This window comes from Ranitomeya variabilis, chromosome 1 (genome assembly GCF_051348905.1).
Source record: "Ranitomeya variabilis isolate aRanVar5 chromosome 1, aRanVar5.hap1, whole genome shotgun sequence".
Lineage (NCBI taxonomy): Eukaryota > Metazoa > Chordata > Amphibia > Anura > Dendrobatidae > Ranitomeya > Ranitomeya variabilis.
In genome coordinates, this window is record NC_135232.1 from 615,718,196 (window position 1) to 615,744,801 (window position 26,606).

Sequence of the window (26,606 nt, forward strand, 5' to 3'; positions counted from 1 at the left end):
CTCTCATAGTTGTGGTCTACCTACGATGTCAATTACAGGCCTCTCTCATCTTTTTAAGTGGGACAACTTGCACAATTGGGGGCTGACTAAATACTTTTTTTCCCCACTGTATATATGCCAACTATCTTGAAATGCTCTGGAAGTTTCCGGAAAAAGGGGACAGCTCCTGAAAGTCAACGCCTGTAAAAGTTGGCAAACCGAATGGTTCCTATAAAATGACGGCAAGATGCTCTGTCTGATGATGGTAGAGGAGACTTGGGTAAAAAAAAACCCAAACCCTAGATTTTTCAAAGGACATCTATGAAAGTTGGCTAATAAGAATACAAGCAATTCAATGTTAATATTAAAGACCACATACAATGTCCATAAAAAGTGAACTTGTGAAAAAGCACTTAAAGGGGTTGTGCCACGAACAAATGTATATTTTAATCAACATATCTTGGAATCAAAATGAACTCCACACTTGTATGTGTTCAGTTAAAATGTTCCCGTGCTGAGATAATCTTATAATTGTGCCCCTGCTGTGTACTGTATAATGGCTGTGTGTGACTGTACAAAAACATGGTCTGATCATACCACAGTTCCTGGGCAAGGGAGGAAGCAAAAGAGAGTATACAGACATTACAGCATGAAATCACACCTCCTGGGCAAGGGAAGAAGCAAAAGAGAGTATACAGACATTACAGCATGAGATCACAGCTCCTGGGCAGGGGAAGAAGCAACAGAGAGTATACTGACATTACAGCATGAGATCACAGCTCCTGAGCAGGGGAGGAAGCAAAAGAGAGTATACTGACATTACAGCATGAGATCACACCTCCTGGGCAGGTGAGGATACAAAAGAGAGTATACTGACATTACAGCATGAGATCACAGCTCCTGGGCAGGTGAGGGTGCAAAAGAGAGTATACAGACATTACAGCATGGGATCACAGCTCCTGGGCAGGGGAGGAAGCAAAAGGGTATACAGACATTACAGCATGAGATCACAGATCCTGGGCAGGTGAGGATGCAAAAGAGAGTATACAGACATTACAGCATGGGATCACAGGTCCTGGGCAGGGGACGAAGCAAAAGAGAGTATACAGACATTACAGAATGAGATTACAGCCAATTCTTTCTTTGAGGTAAAACAATGTTTAAAAACAGGCAGGGAAATGTTTACTCACAAAAGGAATTGGCTGTGATCCCGTGCCGAGCGGTCTGTATACTCCCATGGCCAGGAGCTGTGGTATGATCAGTCCATGTCCCTGTACGGTCAGACGCAGCCATTACACAGTACACAGCAGGGACACATTTATAAGATTATCTCAGCACAAGAACATTTTTTTTAATACACATCCAATTGTGGAAGTTATTATTAAATATCTAGTGATTAAAATGCACTTTTGTACGTGGCACAACCCACAGTGAGTCAAGAAAAGTCACTTTTCATGAACTCGCTGAAAGTATGCAGTGTTTTCATTGCACCGTGTTGCCTGTCCTCAGGGAAGACATTCTATGTTTGTTTTTTCCAGTATGAACAGGCAAGCCAAGCAGGTGTCTATGGTGTCTTTCCAGTTCAGACAGGTAGTCTCCATCTTAATAAAAAAAAAAAAATATTTAAGGATGCGTCAGAAATCTAAAAAATTGCATCAGGAACAGGGCTGTGATTAGATTCTGTCACTTGGGATATATACCGACTTGTACGGTGAATTCTTGCTTATCTGCAGCTGTGTTCTGATTTACATTCACTACGGACAGATAACACCTCGAGGCTTTCGAGGTCTCATTCATGTAATAGGTGCAAAATGTGTTCTGGCACATAATCTCACAAACGATGGTGAATTTTTAATCTAAATACCATTAGGTTAAGATCACTCATTAGCAACAACGTTCAGTAATTACACCATTTCTTAAAATAAATAGGTGTAATTGCTAGGTAAATCATTGTGACAACACTCGTGTCCTAAACGGTGCATGTAAGCAGGTCACAATGTAGGTGTGGCCCTATTAACCCAAAAATTAGCTCTCAGCTGGAGGATAGCACAGTGAGGGACACATGCCCGGTGTAGTATAGGTGTTGTCTCTTCTGGAACATTTGCAGGACATGCTGTAAAGGTTTGATAAGTTCGGGTCTTGCGTGCATCTTGGAAAGAGGGTCCTGACGCATATCATCAGGAATGGAGAGGTGCATGCGCGACCAGCCTTTTCATCCAACTTCTCCTGGCCACAATCTTGTGGCCAAGAGCAGAAAAGGGGACAAACATTTAAAGGCCCCATACAAGTTGTCTACTCATTGATATCTACAGAATTGGCAACCAGCTAAAGTAAACGAGGGTGTCCCAAGATGGATTATGTCAGGGGACATAAGGATCAATCGGTTGGAATTCGACCAGCAGATCCTTTTCGCTTGACAAGGATTTTGAGAGCAGTACTCTCCAGAAAACACAGGAATGCTTGGCTGAGCCGAATCTGGAGAGAGAACAGTCAATCGAGTGATCGCTTGGCTGACGGCTATCTAATCCATATGGCGATCTTAACTCCGAACAATTACCACCTATTCTGTGGACAGGTGACTAATTTATGTAGATCAAAGTTCCGCTTTATGGTTACAGCAAGTGTTGAGGTACTCCGCTTGGAAGTTACACTATACTACCATCAGTTTCTAAATTCAGTGGTAGCACTTCTTCCAGGTACAGTCTGGCGGTTAACGGAATCCACAGAAACAGTCTCTTTACCACTTATATAGAAGGTAGTTGCTACCTTTAGATACCCAACATCCTTAGGTACAAGGCAGCTATCACAGAATACTATAAAAATATCACAATGGGATCTGTACACCTCAGATTTCACCGGGACAGTTTGTAATAGGTATTTACATATGCACATTGCAAGGTCACCTGGTGCAGGTCACCTGGTGCAGGTCACAGTTCAGACTTAAACAAAGTCTCGGGTCACTGTGCCACTCACCACAGGCCACAGCGCCAATTCACACACAGGCCACAGCCTTCATTCCTTTGTAAAGTCACACTACCTTGCCACAGGTGATCTCAAATGTTGCAGTCTGCTTTAAGGAGTCTCTAACTGGACTGTCCCAGGGCAAATGGAGCGCCCCACCAGGGCAGCGAGGTACTTGGTACCGGGTCCGGTCTTAACGGGGATGTCACCGTGGCTGCGACCCGGTCCGTGGCCCTGGGCGCCCAACCAAAGGGGAACGTCTTTAAGGGATATTATGAATAAAGTCTATTGATCGTGACGCCACCTGTGGTTCTCGGTCAGTAGGGATCAACGTTGCTTAAAGGGGTCCTCTGGGGTGATGGTATGGCGGCCAGATGGTGACTCTTCCCACAGGTGAAGCGAGGTCCCCAGGGCTTCCCACGTGTATGGCACCGATGATGTGGAGGATGGTATAGGAAAGAACGAAGACACAGGTTTGCAGTCTTTACCTGGTTTATTGATAGTAGCAGTCCCCAGTCCAGGGTACTAAGTGCAGGGTAGCTGTGGTCCGGCCGGCTTGGAGGCAATAGGAGATCCCTCTCCCAGGTGAGGTCCGCAAGCCTTTCCCACTTGTGCTATTTAGTTGATTAGGTCCCTGCCGCTTGAAGCTTATTGCAAGTCCCCTCTTTCCTGTCCTAAAACAGATGTCCGTACGATAGGCAGTTCGAGCCTGTTCACAGGGTCTCTATCATGACCTGGGCTCTAAGGTTACTGCTTCACCTCCGACTTGATGCAGGCAATTGACATACAGTCCTTTGCCCTTCGGTTCTGCCGCGTGTCCTGGAGAACAACAAACCTTGGGCTCCCGGTACCCGGCCTCTGCGCTACAGCTCGTAGGGTGTCCTTCTCCTGCTGAGCCTCTTCCTCCTCTGTGCTTCTTACCTCTAAGCTCCTCCACTATTCAACTCTCCTTCAGATTCTCCCTCTTTCCAGGGGTAGCCGCTCCCTCGTGGCTGCTCGGCCCCTACGTCTGCTCCAGATGTCCTTCTGCTCTTCTCTCCTCTCTTAGACTCCCTCAGACTGACTGGCTCCTCCTCCAGACCAGGATACATAAAGTGTAAGGAAGCTCCCCTAAATCCGGGTCCTGGGGTCCCCCTCCTGGCCTAGATTCATATGTGTTGAATATGAGTGTCTTACCTGATAGAGAGAATCTCCCTTGCCTCCAAGCGTGACATCACCCTCCCCGAAAGGAAGGCAACATCACTGTGCAACACCCCAGGTAACCGATTGTTGCAAACATTTTCAGTCAGAGCGTGCCTCCACTTATGAAGCCACTAACAGGAAGCAAGCTATATGGCTAGGTGTCTGATTTCAGGTAAATCTCTGGAACTGCTAATCAGAGCTCAGGGCAGCAAATCCTGATTTAATATTTCCATTTTTTGTACAAGGGAATGGAATAATTAAAGTGGAAAAGTGGTTCCGTGTACATGAGAAATAACACGATGTCTGGCCATTACCTGACTTTGTATTTTGCATTTTTCACCAGTTTTCCCCTCTGTTTGTTAGCTCTGAGCTAGTGAGTGGATTCTTCAGTCATATCTCCTATACACAGTATACCCAGACTGAAAAGGGAAAGAGAGAGGGATATTTTTTCTCCATAAAGCAGAGACAGAAGCAGTAGTGGCATGGAGGGGAGGAGATTTTGCAGAAATACTGAGCTCTGTGGCTGTGAATCCAGCACTGATGTTAAATAAATTTGATATAAGGAGCAAGGATAAGCCACTCATGCATTTTTATTTAATAAAAAAAAATTCCATACTTTCGTATATTCACATTTACTATTGATTTAAAGGAATGATTCAAATGACTGATTCATGCTCCCCGAATCATGGGCAGCATTTATCAGACAGAAGTTGTATAATTTCAGCCAAGTCTGTTTTACTCTTAAATGTTGCAGCATTTAGGAGTAAAATATACCTGGCTGAATAAATACAGCCAGTGTCCGATATATGTGGCACCTGGTTTGAACAGCATGTATTGCCTATTAGGTTCCCTTAAAGCAAACTTTGATGAAAGGGAGGGGACACCTGCTCTATATTTGTCAAGCTGAAGATGGGTCCTTAGCTTTTTTTTGAAGAAAAAACCCTTTATCAGCTATGCATTAAAGAAGTAATAACTTGCATGACTGCTGGTGGTCCCACCGTTGGGACACTCTCTGATCAAGAGAAGGGGGCTCTGGAGTCAGTCCCAAGTACAACATTCGTCTATCTCCAGCAGTTCTATAGACAATGAATAGAGAGGTGGTTTGCAGGTGTAAGTCCCATTCTTGGGTTCCAGTGTTCTACAAGTTATCTATCCCATTGATTTGTAATAACTTGCTTTCATGGCAAAAAACTTTTTTTAGGGGGTACGTTATGAGTTGCTCGAAAGACTGTTTATACTTTTGTCTAGACAAATAACCCCTAGTGAGCTCTCGTGCTATATTTTGTAGGTAAAATTTGACAGGATGATAATTCGCTAATAGGAATATTTGTTTTTGTGTTTTTTTTAATAGACTGAGGAATATAAGCGTCCCTTATTATCTGCAAGGGGCGTTTTGGCCAAAGCTGCTTCTCTCCCACCTGACCATTTACCCCCAGACTTCCCAAGGATAGTTTCGGGGACACCATCAGAACGGGTTTCACCTCTCCGGCCATGCAGACCTTCTCCTGCAGGTTCACCACGTAGTCGACCCATCCAAACCAGCTCCACCAACCTCCATTTAAGCCAGGACTCATTTAATAAAATTCCACTGAGCAACCAGGACTCGACGGTGGTAACCCATGAACAGTTCAAGACAGCACTTCGGATGGTTGTAGATAAAGGGGACCCATGTCTGCTTTTGGAGGATTATGTAAAAATTGGGGAAGGATCCACTGGAGTTGTTTGCATTGCTCGAGAGAAGCACAGTGGGCGCCAGGTGGCAGTAAAAATGATGGACCTAAGAAAGCAACAAAGGAGAGAACTTCTGTTTAATGAGGTGAGTGCTACAGGTCAATATAACCAACTGTTTAAGGTTGGTCAGTGTTGACCTATTAGGACATGTGAATGTAATAGAAGTAAGTCGGGAGTGTTAGACCTCCTCACGATAAGTGAGCATAGAAGAATACTGCCAGGTCATTTCCGTAAGCACCCTCCAAAGGTATGATCACGCAGAGCTTTTTTTCCCCTGGATATTGGAGCCGATTCTACTCCACAATTCACACAAGAAAACTTTTAAGTACAGCATTAAGATCAGTATTCCATGACTACTGGATTGGGAGGCCTTCAAAACGCCTCTTACCTGATGGCATTCCTGGCACCTCTTTTGATTAGCCAGGCTTGCATGCTATCAATGAAAAGATTGGTTGTCTGAAAAATGTTCTGTCACGCTCAATGTACTTCAAGATCCACTGCCAATTGCACCCTGTCAATTGCCAAGTAAAGACGTCCCAGATGTTCTCGATTGGACACAAGTCCAGACACTCTGTAGGCCACTGTAGCACATGTAGGCCACCAGGCTGCTCATAGCAGTGCGAACAAATGTGTTGAAAAAAATGTGTCCAGGGATACTTTGGACAAATGGCCGTACCCACTGGTTCCATCATCAAATCAATGTAACGCTGAGCTTTTGGTGTACCTGAAATTAAGACTAGAGGGGTCCTGCTACTGTACATTATGCCACTGACTTCACAGTATAATCTTGGATGAGGGAATTTTTTTTTCCTCGAGAAGACCTCTTCATGGCATTGCCTATGCAGTCTCCAGACCAATTTCTGGCTATCATTGCTGCCAAGACTAAAACGGGACTCCTCACTGAACAGGATAGACCTCCATTTTCATCTTGCTCTGCACCATGATGGCGGTATCTTGAGGTCAATGGTCAAACCTGTAGCTGGACATCTGGCTTGTAGCCAGATTTCATCCAAACTCTTGATGGTTTGTGTCGACCTTGTGTAATGTCTAATTTCATTTGCAGTACAGCATGGATTAATTGTGGAACCAGTGATGCGGCCATTTCTCCAAGAAAATAACCGTTTACATACTTGCTGCAGTTCCGGGGATATGATTCATGCAGCGTCTTTCATCGGCCTTGTCTCCGGCTCCATTGTATATTGTTAGATTGACTCACTTGTTTAGCTTTATATACTCTTCAGAGCATGATACCATTAGTCATCGCGGTTGCATTTTCCTTTTATGATTCTTTGGCAGTGCTTTTGTGATTATTGACACAAGCTTATCCTTTGTGGTATGTAGGTTGTTATCATGCGGGATTATCAGCATGCCAATGTTGTGGAGATGTACAAGAGCTATCTGGTGGGAGAAGAGCTGTGGGTTATGATGGAGTATGTGCAAGGAGGCGCGCTGACTGATATTGTATCACAAACCAGGTATGTGCACACTCATGTCAGATAATCCCACGGCATGATTATAATCCGATAGTAAAATAAACAATTGTACCCACTAGTATATGTCAATAAATACTGGATCATTAAGTGATTTTCATTAATGTACCCACTGTATATAGCAGGTTGACACCAAAGGTGTAAATCAACTCAATCCCAAGCCCTCTATAATGTGACAACTAATAGTTCAGCGATAACATCCATATGTCTAAAACCATTTATACTATTGGCCCGATTGTTTGTTCGAATGGCAACTATGCCTCCCAACTCCACCATATCGGGGAGAGCACCTGTGCTCCCATGAGAGAGCCGCTACCAGACATCCTGTAGCTGCAGAGCAGGGAGGCTGTTCTGTGTAGCATCGGCCAATAGCTGCAATGCAGGGAGGCTGGCCTGTGCAGCTTTGGCCAGTAGCTGCAAAGCAGGGAGGCTGTGTTGCATAGTTTGGTTGCAGAAGAAACTTGTGAGAGTAGATTCTATGGGGTGATTCAACTGTTATCTACACAGAACAAGAGGTACATGCATCAGCTTCTTAATACAGCATAACAGGAAGTCTAAAAGACTCTTTTACCAGAGAGAAAGTGAAACCAAAGTACAAGTATATGTGCAGCGCCCCAGAGTCCTGGTCGTTGCAGTACTGATGCTCCGCCGCTAAGGGGGGCTATGGTACGTCTGATGGCACTGAAGGAGTTCACCTGACCAGGTATCACAGACACCAATACACTTCACAGTCTGGCCTCCAGGGGGAGCTAAGGGTACTATGTATTAGGCCACTCCTCACAATCTGGTAAAACTGGGGGTTGGATAGGAAGTTAGACAGAAGCTGACTGGGAATTGAACAGGCAACACCCTGTGGCAGAGGGTGTTGCGGGGAGAGACTCAGGGGGGTCCCTGTCAGGGGTGGGATCCTGGCAGAGACCTAGCGAACAGAGAGAACGTTACGGGACCGCGCCTGCACTAGATAGCGGCGGTGCTCTGAGAAAGGACAAGAAGCGAGGTATATTGTGCTGAGTGAGAAACGAGATCAATGCAACAAGGAGAAATACCAGTAGGAGTCGTGCTGTAAGACGAGGCAACATCCTACTGAGGCGCGTAGCCGGTGGCCGGAACGCAGAGGAAGTACTAGGCTCCAAGCAATACTTCAAACCTACGGCAGGACAGTCGGCTATAGGCGGGCTGTCTCACACAAATCACCTACGAAGACACAGGGGGCAACAATAGGAGAAGGGCGACACTAGGGTCCAGGAAGAGCTCCGAGCCTACCCGTCATACGGGTGCGTCCTAGCCAAATCATCTGGGGGACGAAGAAGAACATCAGAATCGAGTTGTGAGGGAACACGAGAAACAGACACAACAGTTGTGGGGACTATCCCGTGAGCACAGCAGGGGAGGACCGCAACACACAAGCGCTAGAAGGTAGGCACAGATTTCCACCTGCAAAGGGAACTCTGGAGGTGCCATCGGACCGGCCGGACTTGCGCAGCCTGGTTAACCATATTCCGGACTGAGGATCCTGAAGCCTTCAGTAAAGAGGTAAAGAGACTGCAACCTGGTGTCCTCGTTATTTACTGTGACCAGCACTGCACCGCATTACCACCACCATCCACACCTTTCATTGGGCGCCCCTCAGCAGGGTCACGGACCGGGTCTAGCCACCGTGACAACCCCAGAGCAGAGACCCAGAGGTCCGGTACCGGGTACGCCTCGGCCCTGCGGCAGTGGGGGCGCTGCATATGCATTACTTTCAACTAAGCATATAACAGTAACAACATCGCCATATACTGTCAGAAAAGTGTAAGCTCCTCCTGCACACAAATGCTATATTTTTCGGACTATAAGAGGAAATTAGAAAAAAAAAACTGAAGCAAAAAATGTGGTCAATTCTGTACTTAAGATCCCCTATAATGGTAAATATGGTCCCCTCATCTCTATTCTGGTATGCATGGCCCTCATCTCCATCCTTTTTCTGGTATGCATGGCCCCATCCTTATTCTGGTATGATTGGCCCCATCCTTATTCTGGTATGATTGATTGGCCCCATCCCGTTCCTGGTATGATTGACTGGCCCCATCCAGTTCCTGGTATGATTGATTGGCCCCATCCCGTTCCTGGTATACAGTACAGACCAAAAGTTTGGACACACCTTCTCATTTAAAGATTTTTCTGTCTTTTCATGACTATGAAAATTGTACATTCACACTGAAGGCATCAAAACTATAAATTAACACATGTGGAATTATATACTTAACAAGAAAGTGTGAAACAACTGAAATTATGTCTTGTATTCTAGGTTCTTCAAAGTAGCCACCTTTTTGCTTTGATGACTGCTTTGCACACTCTTGGCTTTCTCTTGATGAGCTTCAAGAGGTAGTCACCAGGAATGGTCTTCCAAAAATCTTGAAGGAGTTCCCAGAGATGCTTAGCACTTGTTGGCCCTTTTGCCATCACTCTGCGGTCCAGCTCACCCCAAACCATCTTGATTGGGTTCAGGTCTGGTGACTGTGGAGGCCAGGTCATCTGGCGTAGCACCCCATCACTCTCCTTCTTGGTCAAATAGCCCTTACACAGCCTGAAGGTGTGTTTGGGGTCATTGTCCTGTTGAAAAATAAATAATGGTCCAACTAAACGCAAACCGGATGGAATAGCATGCCGCTGCAAGATGCTGTGGTAGCCATGCTGGTTCAGTATGCCTTCAATTTTGAATAAATCCCCAACAGTGTCACCAGCAAAGCACCCCCACACCATCACACCTCCTCCTCCATGCTTCACGGGGGAACCAGGCATGTAGAGTCCATCCATTCACCTTTTCTACATCGCACAAAGACACGGTGGTTGGAACCAACGATCTCAAATTTGGACTCATCAGACCAAAGCACAGATTTCCACTGGTCTAATGTCCATTACTTGTGTTCTTTAGCCCAAACAAGTCTCTTCTTCTTGTTGCCTGTCCTTAGCAGTGGTTTCCTAGCAGCTATTTTACCATGAAGGCCTGCTGCACAAAGTCTCCTCTTAACAGTTGTTGTAGAGATGTGTCTGCTGCTAGAACTCTGTGTGGCATTGACCTGGTCTCTAATCTGAGCTGCTGTTAACCTGCGATTTCTGAGGCTGGTGACTCGGATAAACTTATCCTCAGAAGCAGAGGTAACTCTTGGTCTTCCTTTCCTGGGGCGGTCCTCACGTCAGCCAGTTTCTTTGTAGCACTTGATGATTTTTGCCACTGCACTTGGGGACACTTTCAAAATGTTCCCAATTTTTCGGACTGACTGACCTTCATTTCTTAAAGTAATGATGGCCACTCGTTTTTCTTTACTTAGCTGCTTTTTTCTTGCCATAATACAAATTCTAACAGTCTATTCAGTAGGACTATCAGCTGTGTATCCACCAGACTTCTGTACAACATAACTGATGGTCCCAACCCCATTTATAAGGCAATAAATCCCACTTATTAAACCTGACAGGGCACACCTGTGAATTGAAAACCATTAAACCATTCCCGGTGACTACCTCTTGAAGCCCATCAAGAGAATGCCAAGAGTGTGCAAAGCAGTCATCGAAGCAAAAGGTGGCTACTTTGAAGAACCTAGAATATAAGACATAATTTCAGTTGTTTTACACTTTTTTGTTAAGTATATAATTCCACATGTGTTAATTCATAGTTTTGATGCCTTCAGTGTGAATGTACAATTTTCATAGTCATGAAAATACAGAAAAATCTTTAAATGAGAAGGTGTGTCCAAACTTTTGGTCTGTTCTGTACATGGCCCCATCCAGTTCCTGATATGATTGATTTGGCTCCAGCCAGTTCTTGGTATGATTAATTGGCCCCAGCCAGTTCCTGATATGATTGATTGTCCCCATCCAGTTCCTGGTATGATTGATTGGCCCCATCCCAGTCCTGGTATCCATGACCCCATCAGAAATGATTTAAAAAAAACAAACCTTTACTCTTACCTTCCTTCGCTTCTTCGCAGCCACAGCGTCCTGCTTTGGTGCCAGCAGCTGCTTAATGCTTGTAATCAGCGCATGGCAGGGACATCAGTTAATTCAGTTAAGCCTAATTTCTTCATCAGTCTCTGATGTCTTTCAGCATTGAATGCCTTTGTGAAAATATCCGCTGTCATATCTTCAGTTGGGCAGTACTCTAAATTTAGGATTCCTTGTTCCTGGTGATCTCTCAATGTGTTTAGTTCTTGGATTAACTCTTTCCATCTGAGCAAGAACTAGACATCCTTGATTTTCCTCGTACATCTTTGTTGGTCCCAATTGTTGTTGTCCTAAGTCTGTTAGCAGTTGTCTTAACCATATAACTTCTTAACTGGCATGTGCTGCGTCGACATATTCTGCTTCTGCGGACGACAGTGTTACTATAGATTGTTTCTTACTAGTCCAACTAATTGGTCCGCCTGAGAGCAAGAAAAGATAGCCACTGGTAGATTTCGTGTCAATTGGATCTCCAGCCCAGTCTGCATCAAAGTATCTGGTTAAAATGCATTTCTCACTTCCAGATAGTTTAACACTGCTAGTCCCTTTCAAATAACGGATTACTCTCTTCACTGCATTCCAATCCATTTTGTTTGGCTTTGCAGCAGCAGTAGAAATTTTGAGCAGGAAGGTTTCAATGTCTGGCCTTGTAACAGTCACAAGATATAATAATTTTCCCATTGCTTTTCTGTATTGTTCATTATTCAGTAACAGATTCTGTTCACTATTTATTTAGTTCAGATAGTTGGTTTCCATTGGAGACTTTACTGGCTTTGCATCTTTCAATCCAAATGTTTCGATTATGTCTTGATTGAATCATGTGATTTTGATTAAGATGGAAAACTCCTGTCTTCTTCTCTTTCTATCTGTATTCCTAGGTACTGTTTCACATTTCCCAGATCTTTGATCTCGAAGTGTTGATCCAAAGTTTTCACTATCTCCGCTTCATCCCTTTCTTTTTCAAAACAAACTAAAATATCGTTCACATATATCAGCACATAGATCCATCTGTCTGTCAGTCTTTTTGTATATACACAAGGATCCGCTTTACTTCTTTGACAATGTTCATTTATGGGTACTTCTGTGATTTTATAATTCCATGCTTTAGCGGCTTGTTTTAAACCATATATACTTTTCCATAGCTTACAAACCATGCTTGGTTTCCTTTTATCCTTGAATCCTGGGGGTTGTCCCATGTAAATGTCTTCTGTTATGTCTCCATTCAGAAATGCTACCTTTACATCCAGATGTTTCAACTGCATTTGTTTCGTTTCTGCAACTGCAAAGTTCTGATTGTGGTGTGTTTGACAACTGGAGCAAATGTCTCATCATAGTCTTCTCCATATTTCTGAGAATAGCCTTTAGCTACGAGTCTTGCTCGGTATTGATCTGCTGTGCTATCTGCTTGGTATTTTACTTTAAAAACCCATTTACACCCTATAGCCTTTTTTTCTTTTGGTAGTTCTCAGTGTCCATGTCATTAAATCATGCATGGATTTTATTTCTGTAGCCTTTATCCATTTGTTGGCCTCTTCTCCTGAAAGTTGAGATATGTCCTCCCAAGATGTAGATTCATAAATTTTATTTGTACTTACCTTGTATGAAAGACGTTGAGGTGGTCTTCCCTTGTTTTCTCTTATTGAGCGTTCTGGTTCTGTGCTTGTATGGAGCTGTATCTCTTGACTTTCAGTTTTTTGATTTTCATCGGTTTCCACTTCAGATGTTCCTGCAAGTTATATCACTATCATTTCTCTCATTTTTCATTTCCAGTGATGTCACTGTCATCATTTAGATCTTCAATGAATGTTACACTTACGGTACTCGCTGTGATTCTGTCTGTCTTAGGATCTAGGATTCTATAGCCTTTGCAATTGTCACTATATCTGACAAATACTCCTTCAATGGCTCTGTTTTGAAGTTTGAGCATTTTTTCTTCTGGAATAAACACAAAAACTTTGCAACCAAAAACTCTTAAATGAGTCATACTTGGTTCCTTACCTTGCCACAGTTCATATGTTTTTTTTTTCACTTTTCTTGAAAAAAGTCTGTTTTGCATATAAGTAGCGGTCATTGCTGCTTCACCCCAGTATTTCTCTGGTAGTTTGGACTCTGTTAGTATACATCTTATCATTTCAGTCAGAGTTCTGGTTTTCCTTTCTGCTACCCCGTTCTGTTCATGTGTGTATGGAAAAATCATTTGATGCTCTATTCCATTCCGTCTTAAGTAGTTTTCTATTTGGTGTCCTCTAAATTTGGAGTGCCTGCTAGGACCATGGGGTACTTGGTACCGGGCAGGTTCTGTTCTTAAAGGAGTCGTCACTGCCACCAAGGCCCTAGGCGTCCAGTTAAAAGGGGTTTAATGGAAATGGGAATAGAGTTTAATGTAGTAGTGTTCATGATGCCACCTGTGGTTCTCAGCCAGGGATGGCCGACGCTGCTTAAAGGGGTCCACTGGGGATGATGGTATTGCAGCAGAGGTGGTATAGCTCCCCACAGGTAGAGCTTAGTTCCCAGGGCTCCTGATGCAGTTGATAAGGATGGTAGATGGTGAAGTGCAGGAAAGAATTGGAGTACACAAGTTTGCAGTCACTTTACCTTTTACTGATGACGCGTTCATGTACAGGTTACAGGTGACCTTTGGAATCCGGGCAGCCTAGAAGTGATTCGGAATCCCCTTAGCCAGGTTGGGTGGAAGCTTTCCTTGCTGCCTGAGGCTCTGTACAAGGTCCTTTCTCTCTTTCCTTTTAGGTGGACACTACCCGCATGGCAGGTAACTTGAGCCTTTTTACAGGTGTCCCTTTTCGTGGTGACTCTGGGCTCTATCTGCTGCTGTGCCTTCGGGCGTAATGGTGGCCAGGAGACTTGGAATATCCTGCCTGCCAGTTTCTGCTGTGGGGCATACAGTTACCCCCACAACCTCAGAATTCCGACCTCCGGTTTCTGCGCTTGATCCTGGAGTGAGCCCACTCACAGCTCCACTCCAGTTGCTCTCTCTCCTCCTTTGCTCCTTCTCCCCTCACCGTCTCTTACAATCTGCCTGACTCTCCTGTCAGGAGCTGCAGAGCCGCATGTCTGCTTCAGCTCCAGCTCTCCTCGCAGACTCTCACTAACTCCTCTTTCAGACAGAATATATAGGGAAGCTACCCTCAAACTTTGTCCCGAGCTCCCCCTTCTGGCCTACAGTGTAGTATGTACGTGCTACCTGTTAAGGGGATCTTCCTCGCTTCCAGGCATGACATCACCCTCCTCCCCATGAGGAAGGCAATACCACTGTAATAACTGAATTCCTGGGGTGTTACAAATTCACCTCCATTATCACTTCTGATGATAATTGGCTTCCTCTGAAACTTATTTGACTTTGTCACATAGTCTTCTAAGTTTTCAAAAACTTCACGTTTGCTGTTTATCAAGTACATGACTGTGTATCTTGAGTAGTCATCTATGAAGGTCACCATATATCTATTACCTCCTGATGTGGTCACTTTCATGGGTCCACATACATCAGTGTGTACCAAGTCAAGTGGTCTTGTGCTTTTTGTCTCACTCTCTTTAGGTATAGATACTCTTGTAGCTTTATATTTTATACAACATTCGGTAATTGAGCAATCCGTTATCAATAGGTCTTTTGTCAAATTCTTCTTTTGTAACACCAATATACTCTCCTAGACGTCTATGCCACATGTGAATACAGTTCTTGTGATCATGTGTACATAACATCATGTGTTCCTTTAATGTGTCTAGATGATATAATTGTTCACCTGCTTTGACTTTAATTATTACCTCATCACCCGCTAGGATTGTACAATTATCATCTTTGAATTTTACAGTAAGTCCTTTGGCTGTCAGACGCTTTATGGATAACAATCCTCTTTCTAGTCCTGAAACATGTAACACATCCTTTACTAGTAATTTTGAATTATGCCCAAATGTATCAGGACAGATTAGCATTCCTTGTCCAATACCTTCTGCAGTTATGTTACTCCCATCTGCAAGATAAATTGCTTCCTTCTTATTTTCAATTTCAGTAAAGAAGCTTTTATCACTAGTCATGTGACTTGTTGCTCCTGAGTCAATAAACCAGCCTGACGATGACTCTTTATCAGATACTTTAAATGTACCATTCCATTGATCTGCATGTGGGTTAGAAATTGTACTTTTTACTCTTATTCTCCTTTTGGTGTAATTTCTGTTGTTCCTTAATGTTTTCACCGACTGATCTCAGCTGTGTTACTACCTCCATCATGGACTTTATATGCTCCTGCATGTCTGTCTTTGCACTTAATTTAATCGTGTAAGGTTTTCTTAGCAGGAATAGATTGTGATTTAAGCTGGATCTTTCATGTAGCGTTCTCAGTGCTTCCCACATTCCCGTTGCTGTATTCTCATTCCTTATGTGGATTAACTAATCATCCTCAACTAATAAGCTGATAGTAGGGCTTGTCTGTTTTTCTTATCCCATGTCTGATTATTATCATTGGGTCTGTCTGTAGTGATTACCTTCCATGAATCAACTTTAGACAATAACATCTCCACTTTGAACTTCCATAACTGATAGTTCTCATTGTTCAGCTTAGCTACTGTGGGTCTCAGCTCTAAACTGCTGATCATCTTTAACTTATTTGTCTTAATTATTTGGAGATAATTGCTCTGAAGTATTCTTTTGCATTCTCCAAGTTCTTTTTGTCTTCTATGCTGGGCCCAGAACGTGTTGCATAGTTTGGTCGCAGAAGAAACTTGTGAGCGTAGATTAAATGAGGTAATTCAACTTTTATCTACACAGAACATGAGGTACATGCATCAGCTTCTTAATACAGCATAACAGGAAGTCAGAAGGACCTTTTACCAGAGAGAAAGTGAAACCAAAGTACAACAAGTAAATGCATTACATTCAACTAAGCATATAACAGTAACAACATCGCCATCTACTGTCAGAAAAGTATAAACTCCTCCTGCACACAAATAAGTCTGTATCTGTTGCATATCTGCCAACAGGCTGGGCTGTGCAGCTTTAGCCAATAGCTGCAGAGCAGGGAGGCTGGGCAGCTTTGGCCATTTGCTGAATAGCAGGGAGGCTGTGCTGTGCAGCTTAAGTCAAAAGCTGCACAGTATTGAAAAGTGTTGCAGAAGGTGGCCTCTATTTGGCAATCATCTTCTCCGTCCAATAACACACCGCCTCCATATAATTGGAATGTCATACACCTATGGAGGGACCAGGTTGAAATAAATGAACTGGCATGTTACATGAAGGACCACCGTGTTATCCACTTGATCCTTTTACACCATGATTGCACTGAAGCCCCACTGGAGTGATACAGTAATTTATAGCATTACTATAAAGAGGGTGTATTTCTAGTATTTATAAGAAGTGAAATCTAATTAGTATTACTTGGATGTAAACTCAGGAGAGTTGTCTATAGCGAACTGTAGCTGTCATTTCAGGAGACCTTGCTGTAGAATGTCTCTGTGCTTCTAGCTCCTCCCTTCTCCATAGAATCTTCTGAGCACCAACTGTCATCTCCTATCAAAGTAATAGAATCATCTGTTATCACTGCCAAGCTTTTAAACATTACTTGAGTGAGCGGAAAGAAGCAGATTTCTCTGATAAGAGAAAGTTGCTTATTTTCATATGTACTGTTGATTTATGAAAGAAAAATTAGAATAATTTTCACTCTTTAAGGATGTATGTGACTTCTCAAGATGTAATCATTGGTATTCTTTGTTTCAGGCTGAATGAGGAGCAAATTGCTACTGTCTGCAAGTCTGTGTTACAAGCTCTGGTATACCTGCACTCCCAAGGGGTGATCCACCGGGACATCAAGAGTGACTCTATACTTTTCACACTAGATGGTCGGGTAAGGAATTGCAGTCCCCATATCTGTACATTTCTTTTTTTCCTATTACAGGTAGTAAATACATTTCAGCAGCTATAACTTTTGTTCGTTTTTTTTTTTTTTAAATATACATAGATAGATATAGCTCTCTCTCTCTCTCTCTTGATGGATAGATATCTATATATACATAGATATACAGATAGATAGAGCTGTAGAAGATGAACAAATTGTAGCTGGTGATATAAAGGCAGATTCAAGAAAATGTATCTACTATATAATTGTCTAAGGGTCACTTCCGTCTGTCTGTCTGTCCTTCTGCCTGTCTGTCACGGATATTCATTGGTCGCAGCCTCTGTCTGTCATGGATATCTAAGTCGCTGATTGGCCGTGGCAAAACGGCCATGACCAATCAGCGACGGGCACAGTCCGGCGGCAAAATGGCCGCTCCTTACTCCCCGCAATCAGTGCCCGGCGCCCGCTCCCTACTCCCCTCCAGTCAGCGCTCACACAGGGTTAATGGCAGCGGTAACAGACCGCGTTATGCCGCGGGTAACGCACTCCGTTACCGCTGCTATTAACCCTGTGTGTCCCCAACTTTTTACTATTGATGCTGCCTATCCAGCATCAATAGAAAAAAAAGTTATGTTAAAAATAATAAAAAAAACAAAAAACCTGCTATTCTCATCCTCCGTAGTCCGCCGAGCCGAACGCGGCTGCCTCCATCTTCCATTCCCAGAGATGCATTGTGAAATTACCCAGAAGACTTAGCGGTCTCACGAGACCGCTAAGTCTTCTGGGTAATTTCGCAATGCATCCTGGAAACGGAAGATGGCGGCAGCCGTGCGCCATCGCCAGAGCTTCGGTGGATCCCGGTGGGTGAGTATATCACTATTTTTTAATTATTTTTTTTTAACAGGGATATGGTGCCCACACTGCGGGGGCTGTGTGATATACTGCGGGGGCTGTGTGATATACTGTGTGGGCTGTGCTATATACTACATAGGCAGTGTGATATACTGCGTGGGCTGTGTGATATACTGCGTGGGCTGTGTGATATACTGCGTGGGCTGTGTGATATACTGCGAGGGCTGTGTGATATATTGCGGGGGCTGTGCTATATACTACATGGGCAGTGTGATATACTGCGGGGGCTGTGTGATATACTGCGTGGGCTGTGTGATATACTGTGTGGGCTGTGCTATATACTACATAGGCAGTGTGATATACTGCGTGGGCTGTGTGATATACTGCGTGGGCTGTGTGATATACTGCGTGGGCTGTGTGATATACTGCGTGGGCTGTGTGATATACTGCGAGGGCTGTGTGATATACTGCGGGGGCTGTGCTATATACTACATGGGCAGTGTGATATACTGCGGGGGCTGTGTGATATACTGCGGGGGCTGTGCTATATACTACATGGGCAGTGTGATATACTGCGTGGGCTATGTGATATACTGTGAGGGCTGTGCTATATACTGCATGGGCTGTGTGATATACTGCGAGGGCTGTGCTATATACTGCGTGGGCTGTGTGATATACTGTGAGGGCTGTGCTATATACTGCATGGGCTGTGTGATATACTGCAAGGGCTGTGCTATATACAACATGGGCAGTGTGATATACTGTGTGGGCTGTGTGATATACTGCGGGGTCTGTGCTATATACTACATGGGCAGTGTTATATACTACGTGGGCTGTGTTATATACTACGTGGGCTGCGTGATATACTGTGGGGGCTGTGCTATGTACTACATGGGCAGTGTTATATACTACGTGGGCTGTGTTATATACTGCGTGGGCTGTGTGATATACTGCGGGGGCTGTGCTATATACTACATGGGCAGTGTTATATACTGTGTGGGCTGTGCTATATACTACGTGCCTTGTGTTATATACTGCGTGGCCTGTATTATATACTACGTCGCCTGTGTTATATACTGCGTGGCTGCTATATACTGCGTGGGCTGTGTTATATAGTACGTGGGCTGTGTTATGTACTGCGTGGCCTGTATTAATGCATCGGGTATTCTAGACTATGTATGTATGTATATAGCAGCCACATAGTATATAGCACAGGCCACATACTATTTGTCTGCTATATACTACATGCCTCCTATATACTACGTGGCCTGTGCTATATACTATGTGGCTGCTATATACATACATACATACATACATACATACATACATACATACATACATATTCTAGAATACCCGATGCGTTAGAATCGGGCCACCATCTAGTGTATTATAAATGTTTATATGTAATGTATATAGAATATATATTGGATAATTTATTTCAGGTGTAGGGGATTTTTTTATTTATAAACTGTTCACATCTTATATACTAAACAACCATACATTTCTTCAGATTGCTACAGTTGTGTGGATACCCAATATATATACTATTCGTTTTTGCTTGTGCTTTAAATGTCAGAAAATGTATTTTCTATGATTTTTTTTTTTGTTTGTTTTAGTCTTTTGATGACATTTTTCCCAATTGTTGTACATGTATGTTCCTGTCTCTGCTAGTCGGGGGAACCGACCTGCTTCTGGTAGATTGCAGGAGCTTTCATCCTGCACTGTAAACTTACCATGACGCAGGAATCAAATTTTCGACAGGACTTGACTAATATTGGGTTTAACATACACAAATATAATATTGTACATGTTGTCACTTTAGTTATATATAATTTGCGGTCTGAATTCATACTGAAAGGGAACCTGTCCTCTGAGCATTTAAGATGCAAGTTTTCAGGAGTCTACGTCTCATGTGCAGAGGTTATTGTGAACTTCCATCTTAGACTTTGGCGTGCACGTCCAGCTCTGCATCCAGCCGCTGATTTCCTTATACACGCAGTAAGAGGATATCATCGCATGGCAAAAATGAACCTGTTTCGATTAGTGACAGTCCCACTGCGTATGCCCCCTGTTCTCTCCTTCTCGCATAACTGCAGGATGGAGTGCATGAAGCAGCCACATGTGCATGCTCTGCCATTTTAGACAGTTCTTTATACTTTACAGGGATACTCCAGTGTACAAAAATAACATCATCCATCCAGTGGATGAGTCTGTTTGCTCCATTCAAAGCGTTAATCCTAAATATAGTGCTTGTATATACCGTTTATTAAAATTTTCAGCCATTCTTAAGATAGTAACACTTATGTACATCTGCTTACAAGAGCATATCTATTGACCTTGTAAGCAGTTTTGAAGCTTTCCAGGATTGCAAGACTGCCTTGTTACTACTTTTATTGGCCAGCTTCAGCCTGTGCTTGCAACCTAGGCCGCAGTGATGGTCTGTTTCCCAGGCAACAAGGTGTAAACAAAAGTGTAAATATCTCAAGAACTGCTGCACATTTTAATAAGTAGAAAATTGCAAAAAGGGATTATTTTTGAAATCTCTATCCGACAATATATTAAAATGGGATTAACCCTTTAAGTGAACCTGGGTACAAATTAAATGAATGCAACATGTAGTGTTCAGAGATAACTGAGATATCGGGCTTCAATAAATCATCCCAAGCCACTTCACATCAATTAAAACCATGCTGTTGCTACATATTTTTACCTTTTCACCAGCGTGATGCAGAAAGAGTCAATTTTCCTAGAGACAGTTTTTTTTCTCATAATGTCCTACAGAATAATATATGGCTGGTTGTAGGAATAACAGATCATTGTCAACCGCAGATAAAGTTTGCTCGCTTAGAAGGCATTTTGCAGAACTGTGCTACATTTTTCTGTTTGTGGCACTGCCGTCTGTCTGGTAGCCTGTCGTATTTCCATCAGTGTGCTGATGAAGGCTGTAAAGCAGTAGGTCACTCATCATGACTAGCTTCCTCACAGACCTTGGCCATTGCGCCTTTTTTCTCATGCCATTTTATTGGTTATGACAAAGTGTATGGCATGTTTATAGAGCTGTCAAGTGGTGGAGCGTCGAAGATAGGTAATCTAATAGGTCAGACATAGATGAGGAAGTGGAGAAACTGTAACTTGGTGCTTTTGACATTGACCTGTGAGAGTAGAAGTGGAAAAATATCAAGAAGAGATGAGTGAATCGATTCTAAGGACCCTTGTCCAGCGGCCTAGTCAGCATTCTGTGGCCACTGGATATGATGATCCATGCAAACCGCCTCCTACCTGCTAACGACCACGGCACCTCTTTTGATGAGCTTGCCTGGTGTGACATCATTCATGCATGAATGATGCTTGCTAATCAAAGGAGGTAGGTTTTGACTCGCGGGGCTCCCGTCCACTGGCCATGGATTACTGAAAAGGTCATGCGAATCTATTTGCTCGTCTTTAATAACAGGGATACTTCTATTTTATTTGATAGAGAAGTAAAAGGACAACGATGTGACCAAGAACTTCATGCTCAAGTTTTTGTTGGACTGCTGTAGTCTCTTGTCTTCCAGTTGATTGATATGGATGCCTCCTGTAAACATCCATGGACAAAAATCCCAAAATAGAATTTCCTAACAAGGCTGTGACTTTTTTTTTCTACAGTTTTGTTTCAGGAAAAGGTGGCATGGTTCTTACATTTCTTAATCTCTGCCAATATGCAGACTACCAACATGTGCAAGATGGTTTACTACCCACTGTGTTATTTTAATGGTACATGCCTCATGTGGATTAATAATGGTCAAACATGTGCCAGCAGGCTCGGACTGGCCCATAGGGTAACAGGGGAATCTCCCGGTGGGCCCCTGTGCAGATCTGAGCCCCCAACCCCACTGTATGGGCAGTACTTGGCATAATTCATTTGATTCACTCTGTACAGAAAAAAGCAGCATCTCATCATTCATTAACCAAACTATCCAGTTCATTATCATATAGAGATATAGGTAAATTTGTGAATGAGGGCAGGTAATATTTGCATGCAGGTGAAAAGTGGGCCCCCCCAAAGTCAATGTTATTGGTAGGCCCTTGTCACCCCAGTCCGACACTGTGTGTGCCAGTGTAGAAAAGCGTTAAAATTTTAAGGAGGCTCCCTAACATTAATAAAAGGTCAGAAAATGGTGTAGGGCGGACTGCAAATCTGCAAAATGCACTACAAAACAATACAACACTCCCAATCTAAAATGAGACAAAAGTGACACTGGTAACATGGGCGCACGGCGTTCCTATCTCATAATATACATGTGTGGACTTTTTTTTGTTTTATAGGTGAAACTTTCCGACTTTGGGTTTTGTGCTCAAATTAGCAAAGATGTTCCAAAGAGAAAATCCTTAGTGGGTACTCCATACTGGATGGCACCAGAGGTCATTATGAGGGCGTCATATGGCACAGAGGTAATTTAAGTGATAATATAATAAAATGGAATTTGTCAGTACAATAACTGATAAAGCAATTTACACAATGCACGAAAATGTGACTCTATACCATGCAACAATGGTATCAAATGGGCTGTGCCACTGGACAGTCCTCTGTGAGCCAGAATGATGGTGACCTCAGCTCATCCATGGCTTGGAGAGCAATCAATTCGAATGGCCACAATTTACTGCAAATGTGTATATATGACAGTTTCCATATTTCAATTATTCCATCTTATTGCAAGGTTTCCTCAAATGCCATTGTTCAACGGGGAATTTCCTCTGTCTAAAGATCCAAAATGCCATTTAGTCTGTGGTTACTTTTACTTGCTCGGACAGCTCATACTATTATTTGCTGATTAAAGGCAAGTTTACTGCCGAGACTTTGGTGAACTTTACAGTATGTGGTTACTGTGTGTTTAGGGGTTTGGCACCCTGAGATACAAAGGAGGTTTCTCTATGACCTTAGATTCCATCACTAGTCTCTGAAGATTCCTAATCATTACTAACTTAATTACTTGTTTTCTTTGTCTTGGTAATACTTTTATTATTCCTTAGGTGGATATCTGGTCTCTGGGGATTATGGTGATTGAAATGGTGGACGGTGAACCTCCATATTTCAGTGACTCCCCTGTGCAGGCCATGAAAAGGTTGCGAGATAGCCCTCCTCCTAAACTGAGGAACTCTCACAAAGTAAGTAACAAGCACATATATTTTATAAGATATTGTAATTATTTTCTCGATTTCCGGATTGTGAAATAGATCTTAAATTGCTCATTGGGATCTGGCAATGCTAGTGAGGATGATATTAGGTCTGTGAACAAAAAATGGCATTTTGTTTCCTATTTTTATTTTTTGCTAATATCGGAGGAGTGTGGAACAGTTGTGGGGTGAGGGTAGGGAAGGAAAATGTAAACGTATGCAAAATAACATAACATAACATAACATGGATCTCATCATATCTAACAGACCGGACATTCAGTGTCTCCCTCTCCCACACCACCTCCTCATGTCGCCCCCTGTCTGTCGGTGTTCCCCAAGGCTCAGTTCTAGGACTCCTACTCTTCTCCATCTACACCTTCGGCCTGGGACAGCTCATAGAATCCCACGGTTTACAATATCATCTCTACACTGATGACACGCAGATCTACCTATCTGGACCCAACCTCACTTCCTTACTGGCCAAAATCCCACAATGTCTGTCTGCTATTTAATCCTTCTTTTCTGCTCGTTTTCTAAAACTGAACATGGAAAAAACACAATTCATCATCTTTCCCCCACCTCACTCTACCCCTCCACCCGACCTATCCATCAATGTCAATGGCTGCTCACTTTCCCCGGTCCCACAAGCTCGGTGCGTCGGGGTGATCCTTGACTCTACCCTCTCTTTCAAGCCACATATCCAAGCCCTTGCCTCCTCTTGCCGATTCCAACTCAGAAACATTTCCCTGATCCATGCATTCCTTGACCATGAAACCACAACACTAGTACATGCCCTTATCATCTCCCGCCTCGACTACTGCAACCTCCTACTCTCTGGCCTCCTCTCTAACACTCTGGCACCACTCCAATCCATCCTACACTTTGCTGCCCGACTAATTAACCTGTCTCCCCGTTACTCCCCAGCCTCTCCTCTCTGCCAGGCCCTTTACTGGCTTCCTATTGCCCAGAGGCTACAGTTCAAAACACTAACAATGACATACAAAGCCATTCACAACCTGACTCCTCCATACATCTGTGATATGGTCTCCCATTACCTACCTACACGCAACCTTCGATCATCTCATGATCTCCTGCTCTACTCCTCTCTCATCTCTTCCTCCCACAACCGCATCCAAGACTTCTCCCGTGCTTCCCCTATACTCTGGAACTCTCTACCTCAACACATTAGACTCTCGCCTACCACGGAAACCTTCAAAAGGAACCTGAAGACCCACCTCTTCCGACAAGCCTACAACCTGCAGTGATCCCCAGTCTACTGAACCGCCGCATGACCAGCTCTACCCTCTCCTAGTGTATCCTCACCCATCCCCTGTAGACTGTGAGCCCTCGCGGGCAGGGTCCTCTCTCCTCCTGTACTTGTGTGTGCCTTGTTTTACTCCTGTTTATTGTACTTTTCTATATTTGCCCCGTTCACATGTTAAGCGCCATGGAATAAATGGCGCTATAAAAATGTATAATAATAATAATAATTAGGCCCTATCTATTGTGAAGAATGTCTAATAAGGAAAAATAGTCTGGTCCTGAACATGACTTTCCTTAGTGGGCTGCAAATGACCTAATTCCACCAAATGTAACCTTTTAGGAACAATCCAAACCTGCCAAGTCAGAGCTGGATTACTGTACCAGGCAAATGTCTCATAAATCTCATGCCCATGCAGTGAATATTTCCTGCGTGAATAAAACATGCAGGATGTGCATTTTTTAGATCACAGCACATTTTAACACGTCCAATGATACCTTGGTTATTTCAACTGGGAATCTGTTCCTTTTCAGTGAAAGGTGCTAAATGTTTATTTCATTGGGGTCTGAAGAGATCCAGAAGACCCGAAAGAAATGGATGGGAGGATTTTTACTAGAAGGGAACGGTCAATAATTTAATGAAAAATTCATATTCTCCCCATTTACGAACAGAGCAGATATCCTAATGATCTTAACCCTTCTCCTAGGCATCCCCAATTCTGCGAGATTTCTTGGACCGAATGTTGACCCGTGAAGCAGCAGAAAGAGCCACAGCCCAGGAGCTTCTCGACCACTTTTTCCTACTCCAGGCCGGCCTACCGGAATGCTTGGTTCCCCTGATCCAGCAATATCAAAAGAGGAACTCTACCTGCTAATTCTGGGGAAAACCTAAGTACTAGATGCTTTCTTGGAGTCATTTTTCACGGACCTTCTTGCCTGTTGATTTGTAGATATGGCATTGCACCATGAAGGCATGCACACCTCCCTCCAAGCTCAAACCGCCGCAGGTATAGGACAAGAGATCGCGGACTCCGAGCTCCTTGGACTCCCAATCTTTCAAAGGGGTTAAATGTGATTTGTTTACAGTAGTTATTAACCATTTCACTGCTGGAAAGTACAGTAAACTCTACGCTGGCGGTGCAGGCAGCCGAGCGGTTAATAAATTATTTTTTACACTGGATAGAAAAAATTCATAAAATCAGACAAGGACAGCACCTTAAATCTTTTACCCAAGTCCCAGACCCGTCTGTAAAACTATGAAAATTGTAACACCATTTATTTGCAAAGTGTTTTTTGGCCTTGCTATGGTCTTGTGTGGGACATTTAACAAAAAGCTATAGGTTGTTGTTTAGATAAAAAAAAAAATATATTGCACGGATGGAAAGCTAGCAGATTCTTTGGATGTTTTGTGACAAATGCTAATTCATGGGTGTGGATCGTTTTGCACAGATGACATCCGACTACTGTAGATCACAAAGTTAGAAAATAATATCCTGAAAGTAAAATATAAACTTGTGAAACTTTTGCAGGCTTCTGATAAAATGTTTGCTCGTGTCGCTCACCGCGCATATACGTGTGTCTGGTCTCCAGTCCGTCTGCTCTTATGTGTTGGGTTTAGAATTAGCAGTGCTTAGTGGTGTCTTAGTTCGCAGCGCGCCCATGTGACTCCAACTGATCTTACTTTAGAAGTAGATTTTACATCCCAGTGCCAACAAAAGTGTTAAGAAAACTATTAATGTATCACACTGAACATGCTGGCATAAAGGAATAGTTTCCGATAGAACTTGTGTAAGGAGGCGGCCATTTTTAAATATGGATCTAAGGATCTCCTTATATGTTAGATAAAAGTTGCCTGAACTTGACATCTCAAATGACCATCTAATGTTTATGTGGGCCTCTGGACTGTCCTCTAACAGATCATTAGGATGAGATGGTTGGAATTCATGCTCTGTTCCTCTTCATAGCGGTGAGACTCTGGTAGTGGCTTTCTTGTAGCGAATGCTGAAGCAGAGCATGGGGGAGTTGGGAAAGATGGCCGTCAGCCAAACTATCTAACATGTATGGACAACTTTAGAGATCAGGACATGTTTTCTCAGTAGCAACAATGGGCCATCAGAGCTCTACTCTAAGAAGAAAGTTGTGAAATGTAGTAGTTCTCTACAACTCTGGTACT

General features: G+C 43.3%; 1 protein-coding gene across 8 annotated transcripts in view; it reads left to right on the plus strand.

The window, feature by feature from the left end:
- The window catches only part of PAK6 (p21 (RAC1) activated kinase 6), a 98,110-nt gene extending 72,153 nt beyond the window's left edge, over positions 1-25,957 (plus strand). For all 8 annotated transcript variants that reach the window (XM_077260652.1, XM_077260651.1, XM_077260647.1 and 5 more), the window contains 6 exons: positions 5,474-5,938; positions 7,195-7,328; positions 17,050-17,176; positions 22,325-22,450; positions 23,030-23,164; positions 25,141-25,957. In XM_077260652.1, the coding sequence (XP_077116767.1) occupies positions 5,474-5,938; positions 7,195-7,328; positions 17,050-17,176; positions 22,325-22,450; positions 23,030-23,164; positions 25,141-25,308 (1,155 nt within the window). In that variant the 3' untranslated portion in view covers positions 25,309-25,957. The remainder of the gene's footprint in view (positions 1-5,473; positions 5,939-7,194; positions 7,329-17,049; positions 17,177-22,324; positions 22,451-23,029; positions 23,165-25,140) is intronic.
- The last annotated feature ends 649 nt before the right edge of the window (positions 25,958-26,606 follow it).